General features: G+C 44.2%; 1 protein-coding gene across 1 annotated transcript; it reads left to right on the forward strand.

Moving 5' to 3' along the window:
• On the forward strand, positions 1-25,937 carry CDC42 (cell division cycle 42). Its single transcript, XM_082776818.1, has 6 exons — positions 1-86; positions 11,337-11,478; positions 16,069-16,141; positions 18,336-18,445; positions 18,558-18,755; positions 24,515-25,937. Exons 2-6 carry the CDS (start codon positions 11,374-11,376, stop codon positions 24,602-24,604), a joined length of 576 nt encoding a protein of 191 aa, XP_082632944.1. The 5' UTR covers positions 1-86; positions 11,337-11,373; the 3' UTR covers positions 24,605-25,937.

The raw sequence follows: 25,937 nt of genomic DNA on the forward strand, positions 1-25,937 counted from the left end.
CGTGATGACGTCAGCGGCGGCGTGCCCCTGTGCCTGAGCCGAGGAGACCCCGCAGCGAGCTGCCAACGCCCGTTGGAGACGCGGAGGTGAGCGGGGCACGGGCCGGGCCCCTCCGCCCCCCGCAGCCCCCGGCCGGGGGGAGCCGCGCCGCGAGGGGGGGGGGGGCGGGAGGGGGTTAGCGCTCGGGGCCGGCCGGGCGCCGCCCTCCCGGTGCCGCGCTGTGCGTGCGGGGCCTCCTCAGCCGGGGCTCTGCCCGTAGGGGTGCGCCTGGGGGGGGGGGCGTGCGGCGGTGCCCGGGTCGGCGGAGCTCGGCCGCCGCCTCCTCCTCCTCCGCCCGCTGCGGCGGGGCCTCGGCGCTGGGGAGCGGCGGCAGCAGGAAGGGCCGGGCCCGGAGGCCCCCTCGGGCCCCGCCGGGAGGGGAGCGGAGCAGGGGGAGGGGAGGGGGGGAAGGGAGGGAAAATGCCGGTGCCTCGGCACCTGGCGGGGAGCGGCGGCTGGGCTGCGGGGAGGCCGGGGCCGGTACTGGCGGGGCTCGGGCCTCCCGCTCCTTCCGGGGGCGAGCGCCGCCCAGCTCGCGGCGCTGTGCGAGGCCCCGCTGCGGCCCCCTGGGCCGGAGGGGCGGCGGGGGGCGCTCCGTGCCGCTGCCCTGCCCCGGGGCCCGCTCCCGGTGTCGGCGAGCGCAGGAGGCGGTGGCGGTGCGCCGAGGGCCGCTGCTGAGGCGCGTTTTTCCCTTTCGGTTTTGGAGCCCCGATTGTAAGGTGAAGGGGCTGCCGCAGCGCCTTGTGGAGCTGTCGCGGTGGTAGGCGTGAGGCCGGTGGGACCTGGTGGCAGCGGGGGGATGCCCTCTGCAGCCAGGTGGCTGTGAGCCTAACAGCTAGGGTTGTGAAAGCCGTCCTTAAGAAAGAGTTGCAAAATGGTGCGTTTGCCCTGTCCGGGTGGGTACTGCAACCCCTAGAGCTGCTCTGCTACCATCCTTCGACAAAGCGCCGTAAAGACGAGGCCTTAATGAGGAGACCGGTGATGACTGTGGAGTCAAAAGTAGTTCGGTCTGACCATCTATGATCGTCTTTGTCTCCTGTTCATCTGTGAATGTTTTCTCTCCCCTAGAAAAAGAGGTGCTAACTGTCCTTATTCAAAATGTGAAATAGAAATACCCTAAATTTCCTTTCTTTAGAAGAGTATTTAAAGCCTTTGTCAAGCTTGAAGTGTTACTGATTGGAATAGTTCAGTAAAGCACTTTAAATTGCCTCTTTTGGTTAGCGAAAGGTTCAATTGCAAAAGCAACTTTAGATAGAAAGTCTTCATGTTTGGATAACTATATGTGGAAAATCTGTTGTTCTTCTTTGCAAACTGCTCTTTGTTATTGTACCCATTATGGGGAAGGCAAATATATGTCTGAAACAGGTCATACGGATGACCATAAGGCTTGAATCAATATATTGTTAATTGTGAAATCATTCTTTGTTCAAAGTGTTTACTCCGTATGTGCCTCAGTAATAAGGAGGAAAAGCATTTTTAAGTCTTGGCAAGGAATAAAAACTACTGTAATGCAAGATAAAACTTGCTTGCAGTTTGCTAACATGTTTTAGGCAGAAATTTTAATTGTTAGATTTGCGTACTTTGAACTTGGTTATTCATGACCTGTACCTGATGCTTTTGATTCATTACATATGCAGGTTTGGGTTATTTGCTTACCTAAGACTGATGGCCAGTTTTGAAATGTTTGTTTTTGTTGTGAAGTAGATCTGTTGTGAAATCCCTGGAGTATCTAGAATAAAACTGTAGATCTTCTACTAAAAGATCACTTGTAAAGAGAAACGGAGCCATCTGAAACTTGTAGGGATTTCCCAGATGAGCGTGCCTCTATCTTTTTCTTACTTTCCTAGGAAACGTGTACAAGGCTGGTGCTGAGTGCGGTGTGCAGCTGGCTGCTAATCCTGATATTACAGCTCCTTCTAGTTAAAATGGAATTGTACTGAAAAAAAATTTCCAAGTCTTATGAGCGTAGACAGCTGGGACATTTAATTAAAATCTTTTCATCAGTTATCTGTTGCCCTACAGGCTTCAAAGTTGATACAATGTATTGGTATAATAGGTTCCAGCACTGCTTCAGGCTTCTGAAAACCTGTACAATATACTGAATACACATCACTGCAGTTTTGGTTATCTGTTTTATACTACAAGTGCTTGCAGCTTTCAGTCGTCTGTGCTCCTGCACCCTTCAGTCCTGCTAGTCCATCTGCCTGCCTTCTGGGTTTGGCCCAGCTTTTGCTTTGTCTTTATGCTCGATCATACGAATTTCAGCCATCCCAGCTTCTACAGCGATGGCCTGTAAAGAGTAGTTGTAGAGGGATGTAGTTATCCTCATGCTTGAGGCCTGGCTTCTGAGGAAAGAACGCCTCTTTCTGGAAGGTGAGGTTGCTGTCAAAGTAAATAGAAGTGAAATTGTGTTCTAGTACTCTGTCTAGCAAGAAGCTTTCTTTATCCACTTAGTGTATTCTAGGCTTCTGCCATGGCTACTGTCACCCCGTTATGCTAAATGTGTATAAAAAAACCCTATTTTTATTATTTAATATACAACAAATAAAATGACATAATGACTAGATTAGCTTTTATACTGAACTTTTAACAGGAATTTAAAGCAGCTATACTTCTGCATCCTATCATCAGTTAATTAGGTGGCTTCCTTCAAGCCATGTATAAAATAGTTTATACCATATGAGCTAAGGGTAGCAGTGGCAGTACTTCCTAGGGCTTAAACCTTCTGGAGTATCTGTGGACGCCCTGTTGCGGCAGCTGCCTTGGGAAGTTCTTGTAACCACTTTTGTACCTTTCTGATGGTACCTGGGTTACTGGCCAAAATCAGAGACCAGAAAGCAAAAAAGTGACAGAATGTGCATTAAGGCAAGGTATTCCCAGGTTCTGGTGGTGGGTCCTTTAGATGGATGTTGGATGGAAGAATTGAGTTTACTTAGTCCTGGGTATGCAATAAGCTTAAAATAACGAATGTAGGAAGCAGAGTTTCAACTGTGTTGTCATGTAATTGACCTTTGTGCTCTTCCTTTTGAGTTTCAGGTTATGATTTCTGCTTTAAAGAAGTTTTAAAAGCTCCAAAATACCGTTTAACCCGTTTCCTCATCAGTAAAGTCACTGTTTTTCATGAGGCATTACTGACTTCTCTAAAGTGGCTTTATAAAGAGAAAATGAGCTAGATGTGCAAAAGCTTTTCGGAAGCATTGTTCTATTTTTAAGCTGTTGTGTTGCTAATTTACCACCATTTCTTTTGAATGGTAAGGCATAATTCCCAGCATAAATTATTCTGAACTCTGTTCTCATCTCATGGAAAAAAGACAAATGCTTGCTTCTTGTGCGATTTCTGTGTGCACCGGGCCTTCTGTTGAGCCTTTCTGTTTGGAAGCGGTGTGCAGATACCACATTTGTCTGTATTGAGTCTTCTGTGCACGTGGTCAGATTGCAGGTTTCGAAGCGTAGACCAAACTATGGCTGGGTGGAGGCTTTCACTGCGCTGAATCAGGGTCAGGGCCAAGCTCAAGCGGTGGTGGCGTGAGCCTGGTGGAGGCTCAGAAGCAGTCAGCTGTGTGTGTGGCAGTGGTTTCAGGTGCCACAACGGGCACCTCCTGTAATGGGCTGTCTTGAACCACTCAGATCTTGGGTTGAAAGGTGCTGTGGTTTTGTCCAACAATGTGGTCTGTTTTGGAAGGAAATAACGGAACCACTCTTGCAGTTCTTGGATGTAAGGGAGGAAGGCACCCACCACTTCATATGCTTGTGTAGCTGTTTGCAGTGGAGAAGCCTGGCTGTGGAGGTGCTGGGCTGTGTCATGCCAGTGGGCATCCTCTGTCTGTGGTTCAGTCAGTCGGCTCCAGTTCAGTGACTTCACTGCTTGTGTTGCTCAGCCTAGGCAGAGGGGCTCTCAGGAGGATCCTCTTCTTCCATGCCCTGGAGCAGGAGGTGTTGTGTCTGTGTGTGCCAACTACTGAGATCTGTTGTGCTGTGAGGCAGGGCTGCACTGCTTCCTCCTGCGGCTGCTGGGTGCCAGGCACCCTCTGCTGCTTTAGCTCTGGGTTTAGCTGTTTTAGTTCGCCAGCTGCTTCATTAGCTTTAATAGAAACACCGAGGTGGGTCAGTGTTGATGAAAAGTCTCTTCTGGAATGCTATTAAAGCTTCATCTCTTCAGTCCTTGGCAGTGTTGCTGATAGGCCTGAGCTGCCCCCCGGTGTGCTGCTTCCTCCAGACACCGGGCAGTTTGTGTGCGTGGAGCCCCAGCAGCTGCACCGCTCCCCAAACATAACAGCAGTGCTGATGTGCATGCAGGGTGGCTGCCGCTGTGAACAAATGTGCATCAAAATAGCAGTTCTGCCAATGTCAGCTCTGCCACTGGCAGGGAAACATCGAGGTGAGTGTGCGCTGTGATAAGTCAGTAGTGCAAACAGCAGCACAGGGCTGCTCTGCATCGTATTTGTAACTTAGTGGCACGAACCTGAGGTCATTTAGCTAGGACTGCTTAACACAGAATGAGGATACCGAACAGGATTTTGTTACACGGTAGAGTAAAACAGCATCCTGTGGGGCAGTTAGCGAAGAGTAAAATCTCAAGATGTCCTTGACAAAAATAAGAACTTAATGCAAGCACATATGCTTTTTGGTGCTTAATAAGGGCGGGGTTTTCCCAGTGCTGCTGGCTGGTTTTGGCGGTGCAGCCATCTTGCACTCTTGCCTTTTCCTGTTGAGTTGATGTTAAAGGAAAGGTTACTGTTGTCAGCTTACATCTGCTGTAATTTGCTCTGAGGTACAAAGCAGGACGAACTGACAGTGCCAGCACTGAAGCACATGAGCAGATGTCAGCCTTGCAGCACAGGATCACTGGGACTGCTGTAGCAGCGCAGGGCCCATTGAGTCATGCTTACTGTTTGACTGGGCTTCACGGGTAGCTCTTCTTTCAAACGTAGGACTAAAATGCAATGGTGTGGCTACCAACTGCCTTTTTTTTTAATTGTTGAACTTGAAAGGTGGTATAACGCTGCTAGTAGTTTAGGTTTGGGTTTTTAAAATTCCCCCAGCCAGCTGTCTTTAATTCCCGTCCTGTGCACATCTCTGCTCCTCTGGTTTGTTGTGAGGAGCTTTTGAGAAGTAGTGCAAAGTAGCTGTCGCTCAGTGCTTAATTAGAAAAGTTGCATTAGGCATATAAAACAGCTCGTCTTGGGCAGATGTGTTTTAAGAACACCTTGGACTTCTCCTTTGGTAACTCATAGTAACTTGTCCAGAAAAAAAAGTTGCTTGGAAACAATGTAGATGTTGGGATAGTCAAGTTTTGTCAAGTGGCAGACTTTGACTATGTGTCTGGGAACTTGGTGCGCCCCTATGTTGAGCTGGTGTTCATGTACTGAGGGCAGCCTTTGTGGTCCTGAGACCATCGTCAGACTGAGGTCTGTCACAGAGCCCATCCTGCCCTTGTGGTGGTAGGGACCATGGGTCCCTTCTGCTGTCATTTTTTTCTGCTGCACACTGAGACTGGGGCTGTTGGTGATGGCAAAGGATGGGTCTTCACCAGAAGTCTTGTGGTTGTCTTGAGAGCACCTTGTAGCAACAGCTTTTTGGATGTATGTCTTGTAATTAGATAACTTCTCTATAAACTAAATGTTAGCTGTTTCTAGCTGAGATGTCTCTACATTGCAGAGTGTACGTTTTGAGATAGGATTTAAAGGAGTGTCTGAATTTTTATTGTAAGGTCAAAAAATCCTCAAAAAGAAGGATATTTTTTCAAGACCCTTAACTGATTTGGTACAAGACTGTTTAAGCAAGTCTCCTGCTCTTTGCAGATTTTGCCTTAGACTTCATCCTTTGCTCTGAGGGGAGTGCTACTGCTGTGCTGTTTGTAGCTTGACAACTTTTTTTTTTTAAGCTCTGTTTAAGAAATTGAACCCCCAGGCCCTCAGCCTGACTTGAATCTAAGGGATGCTGTGTGCCTGCAGCAGTCAGTGCTACAGACGAGTGGGCAGGTAATGTTGGGCACTAAGTGGTTTATGTGTCTTTTACATTTCATGTATCATGTTGGATATCTGCTGCTTCTATGCTAGCATACTTGTGGGGTGAGGTGTCTCCTCCATGAAGAAGACTCCTAGCAAGCTGGAAGGTGGGCTTGAGACGTTTTGGGTGACTTTTGGAAACGGCTGTTGTATGCTTGCAGAGGGAAATACTGCCCGTGGTAATGCTGCTCCTCAAACTAGTTTTGACTTCTGTGTCTGTTTGCTATTCTTGGAGTCCATCTCAGAGGGCTACTTCTGCTGGTGTTTTGTGCCATGTGTGGCAACAGAGGGGTCACCAACAGGTCCAGCCTCCTGCTGACAGCTGAGCTTGTGTGCTTTGGGGGCTTTGGAGAGCTGTTTGTGTGCAGGGATCTCGGAGCTGGAGTGTCTGCTGCTCTGCTGGCTTTGCAATACAGGCATGTAACTTTCTCCATGATATTGGTAGGTGTCTCTGGTGGGGCAAACCTGACTGCTGGGATACTACTAACAGATTATGGCACTGCAGTGCACATGGTATGGGAGACTTCTCGGTTTCAAAAGCAAAAGTGTTGCTCTCTGGTGGGGACAGGGGAGGTGGTGAAGGGGCAGCGCTTTTGGGTGCAGTGCCTTGAAATTGATGGGATTTTGTTTGAGAACTTGTTCCTAGATCAGTCACATTCTTTATTTAGAAATATTTCTTTTATAAGATATGAAATGAAAGGTAGTGTGGAAGGATGAGAGTGTTTAACAGATCGGCGTGGATAAAAATCCTCTGTATAGTGTTGTTCTGACTGCTTTGACCCCAGAGGAGTTAGATGGATGCACTGTTTACTGTAAAGCCATTGTTTGGAAAAAAGTTTTTGTGGTCTTTTCAGTCTCCAGAAATGGCTGTGCTTGTTTTGTTGCAGCGCGGAGCAGGCTCTGAAGCTGTGACAGGCTGCTCAAGCCTTGGCTTGCGCGTTAATGGTGCGTGCTAAAGAGCATCGTGAAATGGTTCTCGATTGCCAGCTTGCAGCGAACGGGGCTCAGCCGCCATGTGCTGAAATGGCAGCAATCGCAGTGCTGCGTGAAGAGGAAGTCGCGGTGCTGCTGTGGCTCGGCAGGAAGCTAGTACAGGATGTGTGGACAGATTTGACAACTTGGTTTCCTTTGGCTGGAGGAAGGTACACATTTTAACCTGAACACAGAAATTAGTAGCTCAAAAAATGAATCTTGAGCAGTTCAGTCGCTTGAAACTTGTGCATCAGGAGTGACGGTGGGATCGCGAAGGTTTGTGCTCCATAGTGTAGTAGGGAGCACTTCTATACGAAGCATGACACCATTTCACTAACCCTTCAGTTAGTACTTCACATTGTAACTGGAATATATCGTAACTACTGTGAATTACGTGCTGTTTTTTAAAACTAAGCAGCTCCTGTAGCAATGCTTTGCTTTGTGTGTTTGCCATTGTAATGGGAAAATGGCTCGCATGGGAGGGGCTGCAGCTCTTTGGGCCAGCGTTTCTCCCAATTGTGCTGGTAAGTGGTAGCCTGCAATGGGTTGCTTCAGGTTTTTGTTGTCTGGCAGATGTCGTCTGGTGTGTGTTCAGGCCTGTGCTGAGAATGGGTGCAGTTCCAGGCTTTCCTTGGTGTGGATGTGTAACGCCTCTTAGTGCAGTATTGCATGGGGCACTTTGGTTAGGTGTTCATCCTAACATTTGTATTTGTCAGTTGCAACTTTCAGCAAAATTCTGAAAAATGGACCTACTTGTCCTGGAATAGGAGGACTGTGTGATGAATTTGTAGACTACCAGATGTTGTAACTCTCAGGTTCCAGAAAGCTAGATCCTATTTTTCTGGGATGCTTCTGAGTTCTGTGAAATCACATGCTGAACAGGTGAAAATGTAATGAATGTTAGAAGTATGATCAGTTAACATTTTTTACTGAAGCACTGATTTTTTTTTTTATTATTCAAGATTATAATACAAAGAGGTTTGGAAAATTAAATGAATTTAGGTTTAAAAAAAGCCTTGTTGAGCAGACCTAAGTTAAGTTGTGTTATATTCAGCTTTCTTTTCTGGGCTTGACTGAAAGGCTCAACTACATGGCTCAGTCTACTTCCTGCACTCACACTGGGTGCTTTCCAGTCTATCTCAATTCCCTCAGACATTTTAAAAAAAATTGAGTGCTTTCTGGTCCTGCTGGGTGTCCTATAAGTAGATTTACTTCTGTTAGACACTTTGCGGGGAGGAGACAGAAACATGGAACTTTTTCTCCCTTCCATAGCATTCGCTTTGGGGAAGAGTTATTTTCCAGATGTATCTCGTATTGGACTATTTCTTTTCATGTCACAACTTGATGTATGTGTCTCTAAATGTTTGTTTTTTTTCCTCCTATGGAGGAATAGGTGCTCAGATAGTACAGAGCAGATAGCTCCCTAAAAATGACTTTGTTTTCAGCTGTGTTTTGTGGACCTGCTAGAAGTGGAGAACATCAAGTAGCTCATCCAGGAAATACGGAAAGCCTTCTAATCCAAGTAAAATGACTTACTCAACAACTCTGCTTTCCCACCAGTAAAACTTTGGAGGCCTATGCTTAGCAGTCTAAATCTGCTTAAAACTTAGGTCACCTTATTTCAGTGTTTAGAAGTGAATTTATATATCCATTTATCAAAATGTGGGAAGATTCCCTTTACGTAATGGATGTGCTCGAATGCGATTTGGTCCTTGAAGGCAGCAATCCTATAGAGCAGAATGGCTTTCACTTCAATGTGGGGTGAATTAAATCTCTGTAGAGAAGCAGCAGTCAGCCTGTTAGAATTTCTGTGTTTTGGAGTAAATCTTCTTTTCTTCCTTTAAGAAAACCTACCCTGACTTATCCAGACCCCTGCTGTGCAGTTCAGGTCCTGCTTTGTGCTGCAGTATTTGCAGCCTGGTCTGTCCTGCTGGCAGGAGGTGCGTGGTGAGGGCGAGCAGCGCTTCTCTATGAGATCCTCTGGGACTGCTGATGCCCTGTGCTGCACAGGCTGCATTGATGCACGTGCCTGACCTGACAGCTTCAGGCATATTGCTGCCGGCGTGCACGGTGCGTGTCCAGCTTGTGTTTTTGGTCACAGGGGAAGGAAGGGTCTGACCTGAGCCCCCGGTAAGAGCAGAGCATCATCTCACCTGGAGCTGGTGTGGGGACCTGGCTGTGGCCAAGGGCAGAAAAACGTGGGGTCTGCAGTGCAGTTGTGATCTGATGCACCTTGTAATGCAGATGTTGCTTTGTTACTGCTTGACTGAGGTCCTCTGGAGCAATGAGGCTTAGTGAATAACATCAGTTACACCCCTTTTTTATGAAGGCATACGTGAGCTTTTCCTGTACGAGTGCACACGCAGCAATTTGTAGTTAATTGGGTTGGGATGTTGCAATGCACAGGATGTGCTTCAGAGTGCTGGGTTCTTCTGTTAGTGTGCTGTGGGCTTATGGAAAGGCTACCTTGGAGATGAGGAACCTGCAGATTACAGGGGGAATAGAAGAGGAGGAGAATCGGGAAGGAGGGAGGAAGGCAGGACGGAGGGGTAGGTGTCTGCCAGAGGGGTGGCAAGTGAGTGTGGCTTCCTCTGAAGGGGTGGCAGCAGCTGGCAGTGTAACCAGGAGGTGGGTGTGCTCCTCTGCTTGTCCCAGTGCCTGGGACGAGCAAGGCCAGCTGGAGCAGAGATTTGAATTTGGGTGAGCAGCATAATAGATTCCACTTGGAACTGAAAAAAGCAAGCTAGAAATGGCTGGAAAACACCATCTGGTGTGCTTTATTGTACTTGATCTACTAGTGCTGAAAAGAACTCAAAGCCTGCTACCTGGGCCATGCATTGGCACTGCTGAATGCTTGTCTGGGCATCTTTTGAGATGGTTCATTTGAAGATGGCTGGCTCAGTCTTGGAGCATCCCTACAGCATGTGAAGAAGAGCTGCTGATGCTGTTTGTTCTGAGTCATTAGCAATTACCTTCCCACATAAGCTGTGCTGTATCCAATTGTATTGCTTACTATGACCGGAGTGCTCAAAATCTGGAACTACATTTTTCTCTCTACCAGGTCATTCAGAAAAGGGAGATCTCCAGGAAGGTCCTGGTAGCGTGGTTCTGTAGGGATCAGCTCAATTTTTTTTTATGCAGTTACCTAGAAATGAGAGCCACAGCGACATTCTTGCCCCACAAAATGGTGGCAGTGCTTTAGGCTAGCAACTTGTAGTGGGTATCTTGTCCTGTGCTCCCCCCCTGCACCCTGGCTGAGAATAATTCAGTTAGCAAATCTTTGCTGCTATAAACTTCAGTAATATGGAAGTGTTTGAAACTTGGTGGCGACTTTGACTCCAGCAAGCCTTGTGTCAGGATTTCATATCTGTACGTGGAAAAGAAATAACTGAAGGCCTTGTATTTTTCTAATTAAAATGACATCTTAATCAAGGGCAGCTGTCTGGCACTGGAGGCAGCAAGCTAAGGTTTAGAAGTATTGATAGGCAAATATTGATTGAGGTGTCAAGGTAAATATTGATTTAGTTCCAATAATAAAATCCTGTGGCGGGGCAGCGTTGCAGCAGCTGGCTGCTTCCAGATCTTGTGTCCAGGGAGTAATGAGATTGCTCGGGGTCTGGTGCTGCTGAGTTCCTCAGTTCAGTCACCACTTCCAAGTGGGGATCAAAGTATTTGCTTAAGTAGCAACCGTGACCCAGAGATTTTAGAATTGTACTTGAACCTTCAAAAAAAAAAAGGGGGGGGGGGGAGGGGAGGAGGATTAATCATGTCATGTTTACTTCTGTCTATCCCTGCTTATTTTTATGCCATAAATTAGTTTCAAAACTCATACTGCTGTATTTCCTTGTGAGATGTGTTTTACTTAGCAGCTATTGAGACCCAAGCTCGCACTTCTACCTTTCAGTGTATCTAAGGCTGGATATTTTTATGGATTAGAAACACTCTGGGAAGGCAAAGATTGTTTTTTCTCCCAGCTCTGGGTAACTAAGCAAAAACCACACTGTGTACAGGAGTGACGTAATTTACCTGGTTCTTCTGCCTAGCATTAGAAGTGACTATGCCAAATAAAATCTTGGCTGGTATTTGGCAGTTGTATGCAGTGGGGAGGCTGGCTATATGGAGGAATTTGCATATATGAAAATCCTCTGGGGTGTGTGTATGGTGGAGAGACTGTATCAACCACCATCTAGGAATGTCTTGTGTTCAGATCCTATGCGTCCTGTTAGGGAGCTTGGGCTCTGGCTGAAGCTTATCAATGACAACCTGCTATACAGTGAGAATGAAAAACCTCTAAATACTTCTCTTGTTTTCTTTCAGGTTTACGTTGGAGTTGATACTATAGCAGACGTGAGCTATGCAGACGATTAAGTGTGTAGTTGTGGGCGATGGCGCTGTTGGTAAAACCTGTCTCTTAATTTCTTACACAACAAATAAATTCCCATCGGAATATGTACCAACGGTGAGTGCTGAAACAGCTCCAGTTGTTCTTTTGGTGTGATGGGGTTGGGCAGCATGAGTTTCCTTCCTAACTAACCTTTATGGCATGAACACCTTAACGCTTGTTCTTACAGCATGTTGGAGACTAACACATGGAAAAGTAATGATCAGCTTGGTATGCTGCTGCTACTGACTTTTGCTATTACCTGGTAGTGCTGGGATTCTTTTCATGCATGTAGTCTGTATGCTGTTTTGACTATTTGTAGCATCTGGGTTCTCTTTGGTGGCCATCAGCTGGGCTCTGTGAATAAGATCACTTGCAGTTGCTGGAACTGTTAAGTGGGGAGTGAGCAGCAGGAACTCTTGCTATCCAGCTTGCTGAGCTCAGTTGTAGCTGTACCTTCATTTTTAGGCCTTCACTTTTAGGGAAACTAGTGCTTCATGCTGCTAGAACAGCCAGTGACCACAGTTACTGTTTCTGATTACTGTTACTGATGCTGATTTTTTTTGCTTTGCAACTCTGAGAGGTCCATAGGTCATGCGGTGAACTACAGAGCATGTCTAGTTATTTCTCTCACGTTTGGCTGAAGTCATGTTTGCATCTAGACTGCACAATGTCATTCCAGTTGTACATCCAGATACTTAACTTTGTGTAGTCCTTTGCTATTTCTATCTCCATGTAACACGCTTCAGTAACCTCTGAGTATTACAGGGTCGGATTTCTGAGATTGAATCCTTTGGCTTATCTAAAAATCAAGTTTAGAGCAGTTTGGCTGAGGCACATGCGTTATTTTTCTAACAGGGAAGTGATGCTGCTCTTAATATTGGATATGCAAGATTGGCATGCTGACAGTGAGATAGTTCAGTTTTTTTTGGGGGTAAATGATCTTTTCTGCTATTGTAAAGCAACTTAAAAGAGTAGATAACTCCTCTGAGTTACTGGGTAGCTCCTTCCTGATGCCTCTTTCAAAATAGCAGCTAGTTTAAAAAAAAAAAAAAAAAAATCCTGTCTTTGTGGAAGAGAAGTTGCAGTGAGCTTCCATGCCTCTTTTTTTTAGCTGTTGTCTTTCTACACTCTCTGAAGATCTTCAGCTTGCTAAATTTGAGGTTTCCTAGAATGGGATGGACTTTCATGGGTTTGATATTCCTTTTGTTTTAGTTGTAGATCTGGAGCTGAAGAGGAAGCTTGAAGTACCCCAAACCTAAGTGTATTCAGCTTGGATGCAGTGACCAACCTGAGGGTTGTGTTGTGGGCATGGAGACCTAAGTTCAGCCTGTCATGTAGATCCTCTTGTTATGAGCTAGTGGGGGCACTTCACCATTCTGTAGCTTTTCTGAGTGGTGCTGAGTATCTTGTTGTGGTGCTTCTAGGACAGCCATGTTGCATACTGAACCTATGGAATTCTGCTTGCCCTATTTAAGCTAGTCTTTATGGTCATGACAAAATGAAAGTGATGAGTGAGTTTGGGCAGGCAGCCAACAGCTTCTATACTTATCCCTAGTGAAATTACCCTTAATTATGTTGAAAAGTTTTAATCTTAAACTCATGAGGCTTCAAAATATACTCTTTAAATTTGCTGTCCTGCAGATGGTAGTACTGTCTATAAATCCCTGGTAAGAAACTATGTGGAAAAGTTACTCCAAGAAATTAAGTTACTTGCCAGAGAAGTGTTTTCAAGGTGTGCTAAGGCTTAATTTGGGTCCATTTTAAAGCTGTCCAATGCTTCTGAAATACTATTTACCTCTGAACCTCATGGCTCAAGAAACACATTGTTCTGGGAATATCACAGTCTTATTTCTAACCCTGCTTATTTCAAACTCTGGAAACTGGTAAGTAACCTCTGATATTCAGGCTCCTGCTTCTAGTGATAAACAGGAAAAGAAATATAACAGCATTGTTCCCAAATGAAAGCAAGCTGAGAGCAAACCCAAATGTCCGTGGAATGTTTGTGGCTGAAGAAGGAGACATGTAAGAAAGACCCTAGAATAAAGTCAGACTGTGTAACAGAAATGGTTAAGCAGGAAAACCTGGAGATAAAGTTTTGCTCTGGAGCATGGTAAATATGGGCGGTGGCTCGAGGCCAGTGAGCCAACCAGCACTGGGAGTCCTGCTGCAGTTATACTGCTGATCTAACAGCAAATCCTGCTGCACACTACTGTGAGGTGTCTGAGAGAAGAAGATAGCAGGCACCCTTCGTTGAGTGTGTCTCATGGTATGTGGAGTGCTGTAATGAAGAAGTCAGCCTGCTTTCGGCTGAGTCCTTCTGCTTATGCAATACTGAATACAGGAGGTGCTGAGATAAACCACATGTGGTCACTGTGCTTAGTGGTACTTATGAACAATAATAGGAGCAAAACGCTGATGTTTGTAACAGTTCAGACTGCTAGATAAGTTTACTTGCTTTGCGGTTCTGTCTCTTTCTTGAGGGTGTTTCCTGGTGGGAGATGAATTTCATGCTGGTGCTGAGGTCCATGCATGGTTTTCATTCCTATTTTCAGAAAAGGTAGCAAGAAACTTGTCTGGGGAATGGTAGGGCAGGTGTGAGCCCTGTACCACAAAAGTTCAGGCTTTCTGCGGTAAAGGGCTGCCTTGTGCTGGCAGGAATTGAAACTTTTTGTCTGGCTAATGGCTACTCTGGGTTTTAGCTTGTTTGGCTCAACTGAAAATAAAATTGTGGGTTGTGCTGGGTCTGTAGCTTCCAGGTTTGTTTGAAGGCTAGCCTCATAACCTTGGTCTCTTCTTAGTGCTGAACCCCAGACCTTTTCAATAGTGACTGTACCTTTAAAAACAAACAGGGAACATAAAAACAAACCAAATGTTAATGCTCCTAAAAATGGGCAGCTCCAAATAGTATTTTAAACTTGCTGTTCGATGGGCAAAATAAGGGGATAGTAGAGGAACAGAGTCAAGCAGCAGTCCTGGTTGAGCATCTCTGGGGGGTTAAACTTCTGACTGCCTGCTGAGGTCTCGAAGAAGAAGAAGAAATGTTCTGACCTTTGATGGGGGCATACCAGTCTCCTGGTCTGTACCTAGCAGGAGAGTTTTCATCCTGAGCTGTATTTCTCAGTCTTGGAGCAGTGGTCGTCATATGTTGCATATACCCAGTGAAATGCCCGCTGCCCTCCTCCAGGCTGAAGGTCTTGCTTGTAACCGGATGCTTTCTGGGTTGTTAGTCTGGAAGGGATTGGGCTGCGGATAATGGACCTGTGTGTTGAAATGTAGTACAGTACTTAACATCTTGAAAGCTTATCCAAAGTAGTCTGGAAGGTGGGCTTTCAGCTGGGGACATGCAGCTTCCTGCATACAGCTTCTCAGTCACAGTGAGTTGTGCCAGTTTGAAAAAATGAGTGTGGTGTCAGGTATTGCTTTAACCAGGACAACTGTCTGGAAAGGAGACTGATCTGATGAGCTCTTGAAAGTTCACATTTGAAGTGCTGTCTTGCGGGTCTTAGCCTCAGAATTTAGTGGGAGTTTTTCAAGGACCTGGACTCTTAAGCCTTTATTATAAGCGCATGTGACAGCTCATTTCTCCATGTTCTTCCTTCTCTCACTTCCATGAAAAGCTTTCAAGTTGAGTGTGACCTGCTTTAAATTAATGCTGCAGTTTGTCACCTGTGAGAGCTTCTGAGCCTTCAGGTTTGTGCTGAAGTGTAGCCTGTTGCCATTCCTTACTCGGATCTCAACCGTCTCTGAGTAATCTTGCAGAATGCAGAGGCAGCTTTTGTTTCAGTGGGAATGGTTCTCAGTGGTCGTAACTTCTGAAATAGTCTGTCGTGGTTTTGAAGATGCAGTGGTCTTTGGTCTATGGATGCTGACCTCAGACAGCAGACTCCTTAATGAGTATGCAGGTTTTGAATGAAAAAGCTTTGGATAGGTCCTCATGATCAGCAGTGTTGTAAACAAGTTACTTGGTCAACCATTTCTGGTGCAGGGTTAGCATTTGACCTGTGTAGCATGGCTCCTCTTGTGGACAGGACTGTTGTGCTGGCTGCTGCACAGAGACACCATGACTTGATCTTCCAGAGCTGGATTCTACATTTAGATTAGGGATGTGAATTTGGCACATATTGATTTTGACTGGCTGCATTACTGGGGATGCTTTCCTCCAAAGTTGGAGGATAAATTTCTGCTGAAAAGATGGGGTCTGAATTGTGTTCCCTTGATGTTCAGAAAGATGAACTTCAGAGGACTGCAGTCCTATGAGTAGTAATCCCATAGCTCTGTCCTGAAAGATGTAAGTAAGGCAAGACTGAAGGTCATCACTTCTGTCTTAGTGGGGACATGTGTTATTGGGTGTAAGTGTGAAGGTTGAAATTTCTGTGGCAATGTGGGAAATCTCAATTACAGGCAAGAGCTGTTAGAGGTATGTTGTTCAGTGGCTTTTACCCAGTTACACTCAGTGGTGTATCTAGTGTGCCTTTGCTTTAGGTACCTCGTGGAAACAACTCTTGCATCCCCGTTCCAAATTGAATTGTCCTGTTAATAGCAGCATAGTAAGCCTGATGGATTCTGTTGTCCTGCTTAGATGACTGTTACACAAACTGGAGGTCGTCTGGCAAGGTGAGTAGGATGATGGCTTATTCACAACCTCTTAATATGCTTTCTTAACAGGTTTTTGATAACTATGCTGTAACAGTGATGATTGGAGGAGAGCCTTACACCCTAGGCCTATTTGATACTGCAGGTGAGAAATCAAGTGTTTGCATCATTGTAACACCTCAACTTTTAGTTATGATGTTGAACATGAAGACATACAGTTTTTTTTTTTTTTAATAAAAGGGAAAAATCTTTATTCTACTTTCCTGAGCTTTTGGGAGTTGCTAAATTGAGTTCATTAAACAAACCAACCAACCTTCTTGTAGAGCTGTTCTATTTTGTGACAGTACATAACAAGTTTCAAACTTTTACCTCTAATTTAGGGATTACCTGGTGGATAAGAGGTTTTGTCTTATTTAAACAGAAGTAAAGAAGAAAACTGAAGAAAATACACGGACTGTGTGTGATTTTTTTTTTGTTGTTTGTTTAGTAAATAGCCTATTTTTTGCCAAATGTCGAGAGAGGATGACAAGCAGTGGAACCTCTTAGATGCCCATGTGGCTTGTCTTTGGTGCCATAAGGTGGATGAAATCTGGATGTTGTATGGGGCTTCATAAGCCCTATATGTGCTTTTTAAAATTGCAAATCTGCACAATTCTTCATATTTACTAGATTATATTTCCGTTTCTGACTGGAGAAATGTACAGTGATTAAACTACTATCTATGTTTATTATATAGCATGGAAAACTTAATGGGACAGGTTAGAAACTGGTTAAATTGTTAATTACCCAGTCCCCACCCCATAATAACACCAGATCAGTACAGCAGCATCTGAATTATTCAATGTATGATTCTTCAGGAGACCTTAGTTAGTAACTTGTTACCTAAAATTGACTTGGTAGAACTTAATGTGGCTCTTTCCAGCTGTTTTTACCCTGGTCTACTGTATTCTTACAATACTCAGGGGTCTGGTACCTGCTTAGTTTTGGAGCTGTTCACTGGTACCAGTAAGAGCTGTGTTTTAGTCCTGCTGCCTGTTGTACTACTGAGGTTCTCATGGCTCAGGCCTTTGGAAACCAGAGCTTGTGCAGAAGTACACATTCATGCTGTCAGCCCCTGAGTGCAGTGACCCATCTAGTAGTCCTGCAGGCTTACCAAATGGCTGAGTGCATATAAGTGACTTGATGAGCTTGTGGATATAACGGCTTTCCTTTTGGAGTCAGGCTTCTGGAATGGAAGGCTTGGCACTTCAGGAGTCACCCATCTTTTTGCTAAACAGTAGCTATCACAAGTCACAGAACTTAAAAATAAATAAATAATTAAGGATGAAATCCATGTTAATGACTTACAATAAAATATTTGTTTTTCTACCATGAAGACAGCTTTTTGGAGTACACTGCTAATTGCAGCGAAGTGTTTTGGTCAGTGCTTAGTTCATCTGTGTCCAGCCAAGCACCATAGCTTTAACAAGCTTTTTTAGGCATCTGTCTTCAAACTGTAGGTCATCTCGCACTGAGATGTCCCAGGTGTTGAATCAGCTACTTCCAAGTCTCGGAGGTCTTTGTCCTCCGTGGCCAAGAGACCACTAGTTGTAATCTGAGGTCTTTTGAACAAGTTTCTTAACTGGTTGCCAGTTCATACAGCAGCTCCTTAAGTGTGAGGTTTGCTTTGCTTTCTAAAAAATCGGAATTGGGCAGGTATAAAAACAAACTTGCCCAGAGGTGAGCTAGTGAGTCAGTGCTAATGGTGCACTCTAAGGACTGCCTGCTGTCTGACACAAAAGAAAGCCTGGCTTCCTTGAAACACAGCCTGCACTGGGACTTCGATGTGTTTTTGGGGGAATGCTGCTGGACAGCTTGATTATTCCCATAACAGCAGCATTGTTTTACTGCTCAAAGGACACTTTACTAGATGTTTGCAAGTATCAGTTGGGAACTGCTGAACAAAACTGTTTGTGCATGTTAATGAAATTTGATGGCAAAATACATTGCAAAATCCATTTAATGGATAGAACAGGTGCAGAAGACTTCTATAAAAGTCTTTGTTGTAACTGAGGAAAGCATTCTGCAGTCTGTGGCTACTGGATCTCAATTTGTTAGAGCATACTCCTGACTTCCATGTTCTCCTGTGACTTTAAGCAGCTTGTTATTACGTAGCAACTGACTGTATTCTGTATTTGAAAACTAGGCTCCTTAATGTTTGGATTCAGGGCATGTGTATTTGCTTAAGAGTTAGGATTACTCACAATAATGCTTTTGTGCTGCAATATGTATTCTAGCAACCTGTAAAGGGCGATACTTTAATGTCTGCCTCTAATGCTGTAAATTTTCTCCTCTTCTAGGTCAGGAAGATTATGATAGATTACGACCTCTCAGCTATCCGCAGACAGATGTATTTCTGGTCTGTTTTTCAGTGGTGTCTCCTTCTTCATTTGAAAATGTGAAAGAAAAGGTTTGTTTCCCTCTGTCTAGAAAGGGAAGAGCTGGTGCAGTGATTTTAGAAATACCTAAGGGAATTAATCTAGGTAGTCAGTAACAAATACTTAAAAATCTTCTCTCCTTAGTGGGTACCTGAGATTACTCACCATTGTCCAAAGACTCCTTTCCTGCTTGTTGGGACCCAAATTGATCTAAGAGATGATCCCTCAACAATTGAGAAACTTGCCAAGAACAAGCAGAAGCCCATAACTCCAGAGACGGCTGAAAAACTGGCCCGGGACCTGAAGGCTGTTAAATATGTTGAATGCTCTGCACTTACGCAGGTAAGAGTTGGTCTTTGACTGTTTCTGCTTGTTTGTATTCCATACTTTTTTTTTTTTTTCAGTTACAGGGGAAGAACAGTTCAGTATGAATGTGAAAGGATGTGAGCTCTTTCTGCTGTTGGCACGGTAGCTTTCTCTGTCCTGTTGTTCTCAGGCATGAGGAGCTGGCAGTGGTACAAGCAAATCAGCCTGTAAAGATTAGGCATAGTGTAGAGGGGAGATGGAGGAGGGTTTGCTTGCTTAATTTGCTTTTGTGTTGGAGCAAAATAGCCCTCAAAAACTTAGAGGGCTTGTTATGGGCAATGAGTGGGTTAGAACACAGAATGCAGTTCACTACTGAAGAGAGCAGGCAAAAACAAAATAACACTTCTCAGATGAGTGGTTTATATCTCAGCAAAGTAAGTTCTCTTCTAAGAATAGAAGCCTTCCTAGCTGTGAAATCTTCTCTCTCTTCCTGTGAGAGCTTCCTTTTTCTTCTCACCATCTAGTCTGTGGTGATGTACATTTCCTTTATCTGCCTTAAGATGAAGGTTCTATTGAAACAGAAAATAACTATCAAATAGTTCTTAAGATGTCAACATGGTGGTGCTATGAACTAACTTGTGAAAACGAGTCTAAAAACAACTAAAACTGCTTACTTGAGGCCAGGAAACCCAACAGTTCTTTTCCTTTAAGTCAGGAATACTGGGGTGGGAAGTAACCATTGACTGGCTAGCTGGAATGCTGTCTTTGGATGCCTCCAAAACTTAATCTTGTGCCTACTTTTGCAGAATTTATTTCAACTCTTCACAGCGCATTAAATATGAATTTGTCCCTACCTGATGTGCATGGAACTAAAGGTGCACAGTATCAAGTCTTGCTCTTCTTTTTTTTTGTGTATTGATCTATAGTATCTTGAGCACAAAGCTTTATTGCTGAACTTTGTGAAGCCTGAAGTTCAGTGTGTCTTGCACCTTTTGCCCAGATTGCATGGTGGCTCTTTTGTTTGGGTTCCTGAGACTTTTTGTAACAAAGCTTTGCCTGAGTGATTGCTGAGAAGAGGCTTTTGAGGGAATTTAGCAGGACACTGGTACTGGATGTGTTGTGGTAAGGCATACTATAGTTCATCCTGGGAATCTCTAAGCAAAAGGTAGCCTTGGCTGTGCCTCCTTAGTGCCCATGTGCAAACGGAGGGCTATTGGTGCTTGAACCGTAATTCTCCTATAGCTGTTTAGTCCTCAAATACCGTTTTAGCTGGTGTCTGTTGCACAGCTTGAACGCTGCTGCTAACTAGGCTGTAGAACCTACTCACTGGTTAAATGGGTACTAGGATTTTTGTCTTAAGTCAGGGAGATGCATTCTTCTGTAGCTTTAGGCTGGCCTTGTTTGATCTGCTCAAATGGCATGGAAGCCATTTTGTTCTTTTTATTTCCAGATAAACTAACTGCATCAGTTGCAGGGAACAGCTTTCTATGCTGGGAAGTTCAGCCTGAATTTCTTGCAGAGTACTAGCAATTGTACACCCGACAGTGGTTTCAGAGAGAGAATAACCTGGTAGGAGGGTTCAGAAGCCTTCTCACCTGAAAGACTAGTCAGTCTGCTTCTGCTCTGTTCTCTTTACTTCATTTTTTGACCTTCACCACAAAACATCTCTTCCTCAGTCTGTTGGCAATAGCTGCCAAGCAGAAACATAGGTTCTCTGCAAAGGGATGTTTGAAGTTTCAAGCAGTGATCTAGCTGGCAGCTTGCTGAACACAGAAGGTGGCTGGCCGTCCTAGCCAGGAGGGTGGTTTTCCTGCCTGCAAGGCAGAGTTGTAGCAGTTGGTTTCAACTGAAGCTAGACTCAGCTGGGTAGTTCCAGTCTTTCCCTTAGCATCCATCTACACAGTTCACCTCAGCAGCCTAGGTAGTCTTCGGCCTTCCCACTACCTCGCAAATGACTTTGGCACTGCAATAGCAAATAATCATAACATTGTAGAGCTGGAGTATGTGTTTTTCTGGAAGGAAGGTTTTGTTTGCCTATGGGGAAGAGTCATTTCTGAAAGTAGTAGGTGAGCTGTAAGAGGCTGAGTTTGAGTGTTTTTTATAGAGACGGTATCTTTTACCTTCTTGAGTTTGAATGTGTAATGGTGAGGAGTGAGTTTTATTCCCTTATTTTCTTATAGGTGTAGAATCCCTTTTTGTGATGAATGCGGTGAAGTAGATCTGTTTCAGTTTTTTCAATTACATCTACAAAATAATACCCAAATACTACTGTAAAGGTAGATAATGTTCTGTTTTAGGGAAGGATGACTGACAAACAGCTTACAAATAAAATGACTGATTGTTGCTTGGTATATTTGATACAAGTCTGAGTAACTTTCTGTAGCTCAGTGCCAGTACCTGACACACAGGAACATTTTGAATTTGGTTCCTTATTTTTTTCCTGATGTTGGACTTGAACATAGTTGATGATTTTGACATAGCCAGATTTATAAAGTGTCTTAAACCCTCTGTGAATAAGGGGAGCCTGAGTTCAGCTGGCTTCCCAGTCCAGCCCAGGAACCAGTGTTACTTGAACCAGAGCACCAAGGCTGTGTGCTGTGGTGTCAGACACCGCTCCCTTCATGGGGTTATTCTTCTGTCATCTGGACTTCTGATTCTAGTCTTACTTTCACAACAACTCTGCCCCTGATTTTTCTGCACTTCATCGATCCCCATTTTTGTGGGCTAGGAAAATGAAGGAACCCATGAGTAGTAGAATTAAGGAAGCCTATTTTTCTTGACTATTCCTCTGAGTTCTTTTTAACATCTTACAATTGAGTCTATATGACAGCCTTAATCTTATGGAGAAAGGAAATCTACTTTCATACTCAATTTAGGCATTATTTATTTGAACTCTATAGGTTTTTAATCAGTATGGGTTGCAATGCTTTAAAAAAAAAAAAAAGGCTGGAGAGAATGTATGGAACTATTGTACATAATGACTTCCTTAGACAGCTTACGTACTTTCAAGTATAATCTTGCATGTAATTTGATGGACTTAAATGCTTCCAGATAGGATTGTCTTAGATCTCCCATGCGTGTGCTTCAGTAAAAGACTTGCTAAAAGATATATATGTCTAGTTTAACCTGTGAGGGAGAAATCTGTAACATTTGAATGATCTTCCTTTTAAAAAAGAAATCTTAATTTTGCAGAAATTAAGTTACTTGCAGAAAGCAACTTAAACTTTTCTGTTCTTTGGCTGGTGTAAAGCAGTTCTGAATTTATGAAGGTTGTGCTCATGACAGTAGATTTAGGCGAGTCCAGTTAGCCCAAAGTAAGCCAGGTTTCACCTCTGGTGTTCACCTGTAGCTTGGCAGAGCTATGTGGGGGTGGCCGTGTGCTTTGGTGTTTCTGTTGTGCTTCCAGCAAATGCAAGGCGTGCTTTGTGCTCTGGTGTAATCCCCGCAGGCTTCTGGCAGCTATGTGACTCCTGGTGTGGTGTTGGATCTCTGTTATTCCAGTCCTAACACTGTGTCTGTCTTCCTGGACTTGAGTGGTTATACTTCCCATGGTAACTAACTGAATAACTGAAATGCATCATTCCTGTAGCTGGCTCCTAGTGTCAGCATAGCAGTGTTAGGTAAGGTACTGCATCACTTCTTACATGACCAGTAGCCAGTGTCTGAAGGTGATTATGGCTTATTAGAGAGGTACTGCTTCAGTCCCAGACTGTTTTCCCAGCTCTTTGGAAATCTTCAGTTATTCAGAGACTGAATTCACAGAGCAGAATTATTTGGAGCCTTTGCTCCGGACTGGCTGCTGTCCTAGTAGATAGGAGCAGCGAGTCCCTGCATCTTATGTGCAGTGGGTCACCCACAGTGGGTGACTACAAAAGGAGGTGTTTGGGCAACCCTTTGGGCCTCTGTGTTGGGGCAAGCTGCTCTCCAACATGTTTGTTCCCCTCTAATCTCACTAAGTTTATATTCACTACAGTTTACTGAATGTACAGTACAGGGGTAGCCACTGCTCCTTGTGCAGCTCCTTCCCTGTTTGTCTCTGCCAATTGCTGCTATGTTTGTTCCTCTGCCCTTTTGGGTGTTCATTTTGTCGAACTTGATGGCCTGTCACATGTTTTGCCTGTTTGTCTGACTTCCTGGTCATCTAGATGAGATTTCTGCCTGGGACCTAATTTGTTTTTTGCCAAGTAAATATTTTTACTGCCTCTGTGAATTCAGTCTGCTCTGTCCTGAATGCTCTTTGTATCTGCTTGTTTTTCTCTAACCCTCTAACCTGGCTGCTGTTTTTTCTCCTCCCCTCTGTCTTGTAGAGAGGTCTGAAGAATGTGTTTGATGAGGCTATCCTAGCTGCCCTCGAGCCTCCGGAAACTCAGCCCAAAAGGAAGTGCTGTATATTCTAAGCTTTCTCCTTCCCCTCTTGCTGCTGCTTCCTCTGTCCCACTACTGTAGAAACCTGGTTAAAAACGAATAAAACCACCTTTATTGAAAGCCGTTGTGTCTGCTTACCATTTTAGAGCAACCTCTGTATTAGCTCTTGGACTGAAAACCATACTTAAGATCTTTAGTAAAACATCGTGACTGTGGAATGTGAACTGGACTCGCTTAACTCTCTACTGCTTGGGTTGCCAGATGTGGGTAGCTTTATAATTCAGGCTGTTGGGGGAAAGGATCTGATTACATCATTATTTTAAAGAAAGATTGACAGAGTAAGACATGTCTGATCTTCCTGAATCCAGCTGGAAGAAGCGATGCGTATTTTCAATTTCTACTTGTGACTCTTGTTAAATGTATTTGCATGACAAAAGTACATGAAACGGTGATCTGCAAGTTACGCTGTAATGTGAAGGATTTTCTGGTTCTCCTTTGTGCAGTGAGATGTTTTTCTGTTGCTATTGCTTTGGCTGTCCGTGCTGTAGTGGAGTATTTGTAAGTCCTTGGGAAGGAAATATCAATGTATTTGCTGCTGCTTTATGAACTGTTAAACTTCTTGCTTTCACTAACATGGTAGAACATTTCAGTAATAGATCCTTAAAGCCTGTTACTGTAAGATGTAAAGCTGCTTCTTACTCTTACGCTTCTGATTTTTATTGTTTTAAGGAGAAAACGTCAATTGTAGTTTCTTTAAATTTTGAAATTAAAAATTGCGGTTGTTTGTATAAAGGAGTGATGAAACTTTATTCTGATTTGCACTTCCTGGCTTCAGTTTAACCCTTATGCAATGTATCTGCTTTGTACTCCTCCCATTTTGACTTCTCCGATACCATGCACAGCTTCTGGGCTCCACCTGGCTGCTTCTTAACCATGGGGTGCGTGGGGCCAGAGGCCTGACCACAGCGTGTACTGGAGCAATTGATTGTTGCATGCTTGCCTTGTCTCTTCTCTCTCCTGACACACGGGTGTCTGCACTGCTATGCTCAGTGTGTTCCGGACCAAGCTCTTCATTCGAATGCAGCACTTTCTGCTTTGTCATTAGCATGTGAAATGTGTTACTAGCCAACTAACCATAAAATCCGCATTGGGTATATGACTTCAGTACACGTTTGCTTCTTGTGGAGTATACTGGTCCATTCTCAAAGGACTTTGTTCCTGCTCAGCAAAGCAGATGCTCTGCTGAGGACCTGCTAACCGCAGCTGCGCTGCTTGGGCACCCCCTGGATGAGCAGAGGAGGCTCTGGGAGGTCCAGATGGCAAACCTCAACCACTTGCTAGCAGGGTCTGTCTGCCACTTGGCTCTCTCTGGTTTTGTTTATGTGAACTCAAAAATGAGACTGCCCCTTTCTCTCTTTGCCCCTTTTCAGAAAGGCCTAAAGAATGTATTTGATGAGGCGATATTGGCTGCCCTGGAGCCTCCGGAGCCGAAGAAGACTCGCAGGTGTGTGCTGCTATGAACGTCCCTCCAAAGCCCCTTCTGCAAAGCTGGTGTTTGATGTCATACTAAAAGCAATGTTTAAATCAAACTAAAGATACAAATTTTAAAATTTTGTTTTTGCAATAATGACAAATGCCCTGCACTCCCATCTCCCCCACACGATCCCTGTGTGAGATGAGAATGTTAGTGTTTATTCCCCGGTGTCCCCTCAATTCAGTTAAACTAGTTAATTTTGAGTAATTATGTAGTATCGGAAAACACTGATCAATACTAGTTTTTTATTTTGTTTACTTGTTTCTAATTTTTTTGTTTAAAATCCAGCAATGCTTGTGATGACTTTTTTTCTGTAACAGACTAATTCTAGGCTGTTTTATTGAAGTCTTGTCCCTTATATCAGTCTGGCAAGACTTGGTTCTGGTTTCAAGAACTCCTAGGGCTGTTCTGCAGTCAGCCAGCAGCCTGTGTGTCAGCAGACTTTCATACTACAGACAAATACAGGAAAGTAAGATGTCCCAAGCTGGTGCTCATCTAAGGAGGAATGTAGAAAATGCACTTGCATCTCCTCTGAATTTGCCTTGTATTTCTCCTCCTGGCTTTCTACTCTGCAGGTCGTAAATTTCTACCCTATCCTCTAAATTATAAAGTCTTAGGAATAGAAGAATCCTTTTCTCTGGATGCACCATCAGACTTGAAATTAGCTTGCCAGTCTCTTCGTAAACTTTTTGCCACAAGATGAAGAAATAACAGCACATTTTTAAACATGCCACACTAACTCAGTTGGCTTTTAACAAGTCCATCTTCTGCCAGTCCTTAATTATTTGAGAAATGCTTAAAATGACCAGCGTATACACTGCTGTTTAGACATTGAAAGGACCCATTCTGCATTAAAACAAGTTTCGGAGCTGGTCTTGGTGGTGCATCTTGTGCTGGGTGGGCCAGCATCCCTCAAGGAGGGGTGGAAATACAGACCTGTGTCAGTAGGAAGGAACTGCAAGGAGGGCTCTTGGAGGGTTTTCTAGTGTTCAGTGTGGCACCATGTAGGGACCAGTTAAGGGAATCCCCTTTTTCTGCATTTTGTTTGTAAGTAACATTGAACCTGCAAGATGGGCTACAGTCCTATAAGGATTGTGTGCAGGATCTTCGTGTAGACTGCAGTGTTATTAAGGATTTTACCAAAAAACACACTTTGGCTTGCAATTTTTTTTTTTCTTTTAAGACTTAGGGAATCTTCTCCATCTTCCCAAACTCCAATTTCTTGTCAACTCATTAGTATTGAACCATTGCTTTTTCATGTCTAAGTTCTTTGTATATGCATTCTTTTCAGATGTATTAAACATAAAATATCTTCACGA

This window comes from Aythya marila (genome assembly GCF_965140915.1).
Source record: "Aythya marila genome assembly, chromosome: 21".
NCBI lineage: Eukaryota > Metazoa > Chordata > Aves > Anseriformes > Anatidae > Aythya > Aythya marila.

What these genes read in the sequence shown, in the direction of transcription:
- CDC42 (XM_082776818.1), top strand. Translation starts at nt 11,374, where the DNA reads ATGCAGACGATTAAGTGTGTAGTTGTGGGCGATGGCGCTGTTGGTAAA. An exon ending in CATCGGAATATGTACCAACG is followed by an intron (nt 11,479 to 16,068) that starts GTGAGTGCTGAA and finishes CTTTCTTAACAG; the next exon opens with GTTTTTGATAACTATGCTGT. An exon ending in AGGCCTATTTGATACTGCAG is followed by an intron (nt 16,142 to 18,335) that starts GTGAGAAATCAA and finishes CTCCTCTTCTAG; the next exon opens with GTCAGGAAGATTATGATAGA.